This window comes from Miscanthus floridulus, chromosome 5 (genome assembly GCF_019320115.1).
Source record: "Miscanthus floridulus cultivar M001 chromosome 5, ASM1932011v1, whole genome shotgun sequence".
Lineage (NCBI taxonomy): Eukaryota > Viridiplantae > Streptophyta > Magnoliopsida > Poales > Poaceae > Miscanthus > Miscanthus floridulus.
Genome location: NC_089584.1, coordinates 97,427,304 through 97,436,950, shown reverse-complemented (window position 1 = coordinate 97,436,950; position 9,647 = coordinate 97,427,304). Strand labels below are relative to the sequence as shown.

The 9,647-nt window shown below is 48.9% G+C and overlaps 1 protein-coding gene across 1 annotated transcript; it reads right to left on the bottom strand.

The window, feature by feature from the left end:
• Positions 1-5,635: 5,635 nt before the first annotated feature.
• On the bottom strand, positions 5,636-6,774 carry LOC136452709 (protein CHLORORESPIRATORY REDUCTION 41, chloroplastic-like). The gene has a single exon (XM_066453300.1). It carries the CDS (start codon positions 6,760-6,762, stop codon positions 5,923-5,925), a length of 840 nt encoding a protein of 279 aa, XP_066309397.1. The 5' UTR covers positions 6,763-6,774; the 3' UTR covers positions 5,636-5,922.
• Between the last annotated feature and the right edge of the window lie 2,873 nt (positions 6,775-9,647).

Here is a 9,647-nt window from a genome sequence, read left to right as displayed (position 1 = left end):
TTTAAAGCGTTGTTTTGTGGCGATTTGCTTTGCATGAAATAAATACATAACACCCTAATATTTTGTTCCATGGCTTGGTATGGAGTATGAGCTATCGCGTGAAATGTCAACTGATGGAAGTCGATAGGATTTAGAGTTGCCGACGATGTATCACTGTTCACATCCGCGTCGAGTCATCTCGCGCGTAGGCAGGCGACCAGTAGAGCCACGCGACACCCATACATTCAGCTGCTGCTTGATCTCGCGCATTCGTGCTCTGGCGCGCGTTAGTGAGGTGAAGCCGTGCCACTATTGTCCTTGCCTCATTGTCGTTCTGGATGCTTGAGTACGGTGGCGCGTCCCTCCCCTGCTCTGAATAAATCCAGCATCCGAATTATTAACGTCGCGCCGTGTTATCGGACCATGTCGTCGTGTACGCGGACTCGCTAGATATCGCCGATTGAACGGTATCGTAGTCTACCTCCGTCATCCCGTCGATCTGCAAAGCCGCCGAAGCCCGCCGCACTATGCCGATGTTATTGAAGTTGGCCGAGTCACTCACGTTGTTTTCTTCCTTCTTTTCTATTTCTGATGTCTCGATCTTATCTTGCCTGGCTCTGCGGTCTGTCCTTGCTTGTCCTTGCCTTTGCTCTTTCCCATCGCCGTGTACGCGGGTTTGTTTGCCATCACCAACATGTCTATGACGAGTCATCTCTGAGCTGCTGCTGCTGCCTTTGTTTGTCTGCCAAGTTCGGCCGAACCTCGTGCTGCTTTCCTCCCTTCTTTTTTCTATTTCTGCTGTTGAGGACACGTCCCAGCTCCCGCCCGTCGTCGTTAGCTTTTCTCTCCCCCACCATGCGCGCAAGCCTCAGCGCTGTCTCCGTAGCTCCACGACGCCCACGACGCCTTGGCCTTCCCTCGCACGTGAAGCTCCTCAGCCCGTTCACCGGAGCCGCGCGTAGCTCCGCTTGCCTAGCTCGCACACGACTTCCTTCCCTGCTCCGCGGTGTCGCACGCGCCTCCACCTCGCTGCCCGTGCTACCATGTGCTGGTGCCCTCCTCTTCTTCCTCGCGTCGCGCGTCGCCGTAGTGGCCGCACCTTATTCCGCCGCTGCCCCACAGCATGGTACTACATGAGCTTGAGCCCATCACCACCGCACGCGCCCCTCGGTGAACCAAGCTGCATCGGGTGACCTCCGCTGGCACCTACGCTGCTCCCATTAACGGCCAGCAAACGCGCCAGGCTGCTGCGCCCTCGGCCCCACGCTAGACCGTAGTCGCAGCGTCGCTCCTCCTGTGCCTACGCGTCGGTGCTCTTGCCGCTCCTCCCGTGCCTACGCGCCGGTGCTCTTGCTGCTCCTCCCGCGCCATCGTCGCGTCTCGCTGGTCCGTCCGCATCGAGCACGGCTCCGCATCGCCCCTCCTTTTTCTCCCTGCAACGCCGCCTCCAATCGCGATGTGGCTACGCCTGCCGCCGTGTGTGCGGTCGTGCGGTCGTGCTCGTCCACCGCCGCTCTCATCGCACCTGTCGGCGGCCTTGTCGTGCGGTCGTGCGGCTCGCCCTCACCGCTGGTGAAGCGTCGCTCCATCTCCACGCTCCCCCCCAGCTGTGGACGCTTCCATCGCTGCCACTGCGTGCACAAGCATGCCATGCCACCCTACCAGCGCAGCCGCTTCCTTCGCTGTCCGCCATGCGCGCAAGCGCGCTAGGGCCCACGTTGCCCCACGCCGTCTCCTCACCACCGGTGGGCGCGCAGGGGCCAGGATTTGGTTGCTAGAGCCGCCGTCCTCTGCTCCTCTGCTTCACAAAGACGGGAGAAGGGTAAGGATTAAGGTAGATATTTTTGTTCGGGGTTCCCTACGTGAATACATGACTCACAGGAATAGTAGTCTCAATGGTTTTGGCAATTATGGGATAAAACGGGGACTCTTTTGGAAGATTGCCGTGACCGCTGTGGATCCCTCCTGGGCCGGCCTACTCCCGCGCGTGGGCTGGCTGCTTACCCGTGCCTACGCCGGTTTGTTGGGCCGCACTCGTGTCCGCGTCGCTGGGCCGCGTGACTGACTAGGCTGCTCGTGCCCCATCCGCGCATGGGTCAGCCTGCTGTCGCTGTCTGGGCCGCTCGCGCCTGCGCTGGGCCGGCCTGCCGCGCGCGCCTTTGGGCCGCCCGTTGCCTGCGCGTCTGTGGGCCATCTGCTGCTTTGCGTTTGGGCCACATATCCACTGGGCCGATCTGATGGCCACGGGCCCTTTTAGATTTCTAAGCAATTGTTAATTTAGTTTCGTAAATAAACTTGTAAAATTTGTAGAAAATCATAGAAAAATCGTAAAAATGCCAAACTAGTTTTGTTTAGTTCCTAAAATCATGATCTACCTGTTATTATATTTTGTTCATATAGTGTGATAATATTCTTGGAAGCTATATAATTAATTTAAGGTGCTTAATATTGTAAAAATATAAACTTGTAGGAATTGTTGTGATAAATTGGTAATAGTATTGAATCTAAAATTTTTATAGTAGGCTCCTAGCAATATTTGGTACTTACTGTAATTTTTGTAGCTCCAAAAAAATTAGTTTGCTAGATAGATAATGATGTTCTATTGTGAATAAAGATTAAATTGATAGAATAGGATAAAGAAACAACTTAGGTTTATATAACTCAAATAATTGTTGGGAAATAACGTCTTATTCGACAACATGGATGCGTAGACCAGCGTTAGAGCTATCTCGTTAGCTTGTGAGGCGTGATCGGATTTCTAAGCGTTTCGGCTGTCATTGGTTATTTACATCTATGTATTTGCATCAATGCATATCATATAGGTACGTTGATGGATCAACGGACCAATTGAAGGATGATTAGGAATTCGAAGATAGTGTAATGGTATTCTCACCAGGAGATGATACAATGGGCTTTCTATCCAGTTGATGGTGGATGATCTGAAGATGCAGATACTAACTTTTTAATATATATCTTACCTAGGCAAGCCCCGATGCATAACTCCTACTTTTCTGCAATTTAAATTATATTTGTGCATTAAGTTTTAAGGAGTTGAATGAAAGCCACTTTCATATATATCTTTATCCTATGAGTCTTACTAGTATGACATGATCGTGTAGAATGCTATGCTACAGGACTCCGGTAGAAGTCGAGTGATGGCTGTCACTCGTGAGAGATAGGAAATATATTATTGGATTATTATCACTTGGAATATAAAAATGGTGGAAAGGAAAATTGTGACCGGACAGGGACATGGTTGGGTATTGGTGGGTGTAATAGGTTGTGTCGCCATGGATACGGGGTATGGCCTAGTTACACTGTTTTCCCTGTCTGTGTCGGTTAAGGACCGATCGTTGAATAAGCCATCGAGGAAAGTCACAGATTTATTATCCCGAGCACATACTTGTGTATGGGCGCTTGGAAGACTTATTACTCTCTTGTCGTGGGTTCCGACTCTTTTCGGACCGACTGTTAGGATTTCTTTTTGGTGGAGGAGGTCCTTGCACCGTACTAAGTCCGGGACTCAGGGGTAGAGGCTTGGAGTCCCAGTTTGGACGGGGACCTAGGACCCCAGGACAGGAGGGTGATGGGTTGGTCCTGCTTGTACCCGAGGTACAAGCGGGGCGTGTGTTTTCAGAGTACCCAGCTAGGGATATTGGTTCGCGAATCGCCGCCGAGTCGGTACAGCTTGTCTTATGCCTAGCACCGTAGTAAGAACTGAAAGATGAAAGATGGAAATGGAAAAAAAGAAATTTGATTGCTTACCACCTGTCTGAAAGTAGCACAGGTGCTTACATAGAATGGTTAGTTAATGAACCAATGCGGCTATTAATAAAAATCGAATATAAGAACGTACGCTTAGTAATGCTTCCTGCAAATACAATAAACCCACAAGCCAGATAGCCTTGCATATCCTTGGAGTCTTTTCTTTCCTCCTGTCGGGTAAGTCTTGCTGAGTACAATTGAGTACTCAGGGTTTTATTCCCCCTGATGCATGTTACAGGTGGATGCTAGAGCTGACTCTTGTGTGTGGATACCTCCTGGTGGGCTCAGCGAGGATTCCTTTACGCTGTGATCGTAGTTGTTATTTATAACTCTCACCAAATATTTTTATAAATGAAAGTTTCATAATCTGTTGTCATAGTTTATTCATCAATGCTTCATCATACCATGAACAGGTAATTATTTTCGCTGTAATTATGATCACATGTTTATATTCTGCTGTTACATTAAATTATTCATAACTCTGATAATATGATTATATTCCACTGTTATAATAATAACTATTATACTCTGATGTTGTAATAAAAGGGATGTAAGAAATGGTTAAGAATTATGTAAGCTTTATTCTCTCATTTGTGATTCTGATGACAAAAACGTGGATTTTTTTGTTCTCCCTTGGGGTGTGCCCGACGGAACCGAGCAATTTAGTGTTCTGCCCTGAGTGCTTAGTGTCTAATGGAAGACAAGCACTCCTGGAAGGCATTAGATTAGGCGGTTCTACCACATTAAGATTGGTAGGATCACATAGATACCCATATTCCCATCCTACATCATCTGACTTCCTCTCGAGAGACAAAGTTTCCTCTACTGCTGATTGGGGTTCTCCTACTGCTTGTGTCCCAACAACCTCCATCCTATAATTACTTAATTAGTATTCTATTAATCTAGACAAGGGCAAGAAGCAAAGGAATTAGGCATAGACTAACTAATCACTAATCTATAGTGCTGCACGACACAACAAGAAATCTAAAAGCACAAAACAAAACAAGAAATCTGTATTCTACTAATCTGTACAACAAAAGCAAGGAAGAAATTAGGCATAAACTAATCTAGCAATCGAAGACTGCACATACGCACACCTATATGGAACTGGAGCCTAGTAGTAGCAGTGTAGCACACATTAGGACTCAAAAGAAGGGGAGGGAGGAGAAGGGAAGGGAGAACGAACGGAGAAGCAGAGGAGAGAGCAGCAAACAGTGAAGAAGTCAAGCAGAGGCAGAGGAGCTCACCTTGCCGAGCGTGGGGAAGAGAATCGAGAGGACGACACCGAAGATGGGGGCGGCTCGAGCTCGACCTTGGGGAAGAGACGTTGGACTTGGGGAAGAGACCGACGAGCTCGACCTCCTCCAGCGGCGGCTCGAATCAGCAGTCAGCGGGCGTCGAGCGTCGGTCTGGCATTGGCAGGCGTCCCGCGTCGGTCGGCGGGCGGTGGCGGGAAGTCTCTTCTGCTTTTATTCCCTCCTCTCCCACGCCCCGAATCGGGTTCCGCACGGCGCGCGCCTGATTGGAACTTCCGCATGGTGCGCGCATCCATTTCCCGCGCTGCCTTTCCCGCCTGGTTGCTAGCTCGCTGAGCGGCCGCGGAGTAGGGCTTCCGCGGCACCTTTCTTCGCCTCAGCGGCTTCCGCGCTCCGCGCGCGTCCGCGTCCGCTGAAGCGCCGGTTAGGGGCCTCTTATGTCTTATGGCCCAAAGCGAAGCAGCAGCCTCCCGCGTAGTGCTTCAGCGCGCTTAAGCAGCCGCTTAATACCGCTTTTGGGAACTTTGGGTGCAGTACCCCGTGTCCCCTGAACAACGGATAGCTCCTGATGGTGGAGAAGCTGGTGCTGAACCCACGCAATTCTAATGGACAAACTGAACGTGAAGGTCAAGATCAACTAAGGAGAGGAGTTCTCCTAGATCGGCAGTACAGATTTGTACAGATCGCCCATAATACGATCGCGATCAGGCGACCGGATCAGGAGTTTCACACTTTGTTTGCACGGCATGACGCTGTCAGGCAGCAATAGCATACCCTGCCCATGTATACTGCATCCACTGAGTGCAGAGATTTTTTTTTCCAGATAGATAACCCAGCACGCGGCAAGATTGATTTCCAGTAACCGAAAAAACCAATACTATCACGCTAATCTCCCTTGACTATATATATAGTGTCATCGGCTTCAGAGCGAGAGGGCGACGAGGATGGCCTGGCGGCAGCGGGCGCGCGCCGTCTCGACGCGCTCCTTGACGGTCTCCTCCTTGACGGCCGCCTTGACCATCTCCACGTCCATCTCCACGAGGCGGAGCACGCGGAAGAGCTCCGTGACGACGCGCTCCTCCACGCCGCCCTCGGCCACCAGGACCTCGGCCTCCTCGCGGGCGCGCTCCGTCACCACGCCGGCCACGGTGCCCAGCAGCTGCGCGGACCCGTACCGCCCGCGCGCCAGCAGGCCGTCCAGCTTCTCCAGGAAGTCGGCGATGGCCCACCCCCGGGACTTCTCCAGCGGCAGCGGCTTGGTGCGCTTCCACCCGATCTCGTAGTTGGGCGGCTCCTCCTGCGTCAGCGCCGTCCGCGGCCGCCGGTCCGGGGAGATGGCGGACGGCAGCCGCCGAGCCACCGCGAAGGAGGTGGTCACCGTCGCCGACGCCGGGGTCTCCTCGTCGGGGATGCTGTTGGGGTTGCTGCCGTTCGCCTCGTCCGGAGTGGCGGCGCCGCCGTTGGGTTCTACTTGCGGTACTACTTGCTGTAGTGCTCGGATGTTGGCCTCTTCCTGGCTGGGTTTCGGCGTCGAGGTTGCCGGTTTGGGCGCGGCAGTGCAGCGTACGGTGGTGGTGAGAGCAGCGGGGAGGTGGGGTCTGCGGGCGCAGAGGAGGGGTTGGGGAGGGAGGAGGGGCCTGAGGAAGGAGGCCGCCATGACGGATGATGGGATGAGACGACAGAAGCGGATGGCTGTGCGATTTGGAGATAAGCTTAGAAATGGGCTCTGTCGCCGGCTCGCCGCGCGGAAAGAGACGTCCATAACCTTTTTTGCGTGCTGCTAGAGGTAGTAGATATTTTGAGCTTGTCCGGCATTCTCTCTAATCGTTGTCTAATATCAAACCATTTTAGTTTGATGAAATTCATATTAAAAAATTCTTAATGTTTACAATACCAGATTATTATCTTATATTATTATAAAATCTATATTCAAAAGTGCACTTATGTTGGTATTTTCTCTGTAAATTTAATTAAAATTAAAATAATTTAGCTTAGAAAAGAGTTAAAACTACACTTGTTTTGCAAATCTGGCCAGAACAAGTGCGATGTGTTCATTATAAATTCTTGAGTTATTCGAGCCTCCTCTGTACTTGTATACACAATTTCACAAACTTTGAAAACCCTCCGGCAATCCCCTTCAATCTAGGAAAGAGCCTACACAAGTAAGGTCTTGTTTAAATCCAGGGTGTAAAGTGGTGAGGTGTCACATGGGGGTGTTCGGATACTAATAAAAAATTACATAATCAATCGGTAATCCGCTAGACGAATTTATTAATCCTAATTAATCTGTCATTAGCACATGTGTTACTGTAGCATAACGTTGTCAAATCATGGACTAATTAGGGTTAAGAGATTCGTCTTGCAAATTAGTCACAAACTGTGCAATTAGTTATTTTTTAGTCTATATTTAATACTCCATACATATGTCAAACATTCGATTGGATAAGGAGTAAACTCTAGGAGGAGGAACTAAACAAGACCTAAATATGTGTTCTCAAATTATCAAGGCAATCACAATAGTCATTAGTGCTCTCAGCAAGAGAGCCATATGTAGGACCATAGGAGGGTGAGTGCAGCTTTAGAGCCAGGCTAATAATACAGTCTGCTACTAGCTGTATAGATTTTTTTTAGATAAGCTTAGAAAGGGGGCTCTATAGCCTCGTAAAGAGAGACGTCCATACTCCGTAGCCTTTTTTGCATGCTGCTAGTGCTAAATATCTAAGAGCAACTACTCTTTTAAAATCAAGAGCAACTACTTTTGATTGGAGTGCTCTTCTATTTTTGTTGGCTCAATTTTTTTCTTTGGCTCCAACAACAGCACCCAAATTTAGGTCCTCAAATTCATTCAGTGAGACAATGCCAAACGGGACCCGCTCATCATCCTCGGCGTTCTACCATCTGAGCTGTCATCTACGGGGAGGGAGCCATATCTAGAGGAGCCGTGGGCCCAGGGAGCCCAGGCCTGGCCCTGGAGGGTGGTGAGCGGGGCGACATCCCTAGGCCCCCGGACGCAAAGGGCTCCTCTTCCAGATGTTTATTGTGTAGTTGTATTAGGTTATGCCCAACAGAAACGTGAAGAGTGGCAGGTAATCTAGACATCGTAACTCATGAGTACACTATTCCAGGGCAAGTTTTATCTTCCATCGCATCATGTTCTAGGATTTTTCGATGCAAATCTTGGCGAAGCCCCAAATCTGATCCCGCGATCGGCTGCCCACACAGCCACATGCCAAGACCCGACATTCCGCAACAGAGCACCACCAGCATGGGCCGCATGCTATTCATCCCCAATTCCCAGGCATGCTCATTTTACTCCAAAACCAAGGGGATTGGAAGGGATTCTTGGGATTAAATTCTCTACAAGTCAAAATCCTTCTTAATCCTCTCTAATCCCTCCAAATCTCCATGATTTAAGGATGAAAGGAACAAGGCCTTAGCAATCAACAGAGGAGGTAAAGTTGTAAACCCATGATCAGTTTGGTCATGAACTCATTACTCGTCAAGTATGGCACCTTTGATCCTTACTCGTCAAGTATGGCACCTTTGATCCTTACTCGGGATGTACTATAAACATAATGCAAGAAGGTACGTGTCATAGGCTTTGCCATAGATAAAGTTACATTTTCATTGTAGCGTCATAATTGACTGATTGGATAATTGTCTTGGGATAGATATTATTGATATTTCCAACTTCTTCGTGGTAGCTGCTAAGATTAATCTAGTAAATTTATTCGTGTACTCGCACTAATTGTTTCTCTAAATTTCAGCACCTTCATGTCATTTACAAAATATGTATCTGACAGCGAGAGAAATAAAATGACAATAAACAAGTAGACGAGTTAACAGAATCATAACGACAATGATAATCCTCAGATAAATAGACAAATAGTTTGGCTACTTTATGTATATAGAAGAAAGTTATTGGATCAGATTGATATGGATATCATTACAAGTGAATTTAAATGTAGGAATGTTTAAAGAAAAGTTTCAGCCACTGCCGGAAACAGTAGTTTTGCCGTGTGCCACAGGCACTCGGCAAAGCCCGAAAAACACTCGGCAAAGAGCACACGACATCTACAGTACCGGCAAACAGTAGCTTTGCCGAGTGTTTTCAGTCGGGCACTCGGCAAAGACTTTGTCAAGAGCTGAAAATGACACTCGACGAAAAAAGTGCGTGACGGAGTGGAAACGGTCACGACGCGTTTGCCGAGTGTCAAATATTAGGCCCTCGACAAAGCTTGCATTTTTGCCGTGTGTCAAAGTTTGGGCACTCAGCAAACCTGGCCTTTTTGCCGTGTGTCAAAGGGTGAGCACTCAGCAAATCTTGCTTTTTTGCCGTGTGTCAATGTGTGGGCACTCGGTAAAGCGTCTTTTTTTTGCCGTGTGTCAAAGTGTGGGCACTCGGCAAAGTGACTTCTTTTGTCGTGTGTCAAAGTTTAGGCACTCAGCAAAGATCGTTCCAAAATCCACAGAATTTGGCTTTTTTGCCGAATGTCATAGGGCAGACACTCGACAAAGATGCCATTTTAGTCCCAGAATGCACAGAATTTTGCCACGTGTCTAGTTTGCTGAGTGTTTTACACCTGGCACTCGGTAAAAGTCCTCTTTGCCGAGTGTTACACTCGGCAAAGCTGTCACAAATAATCA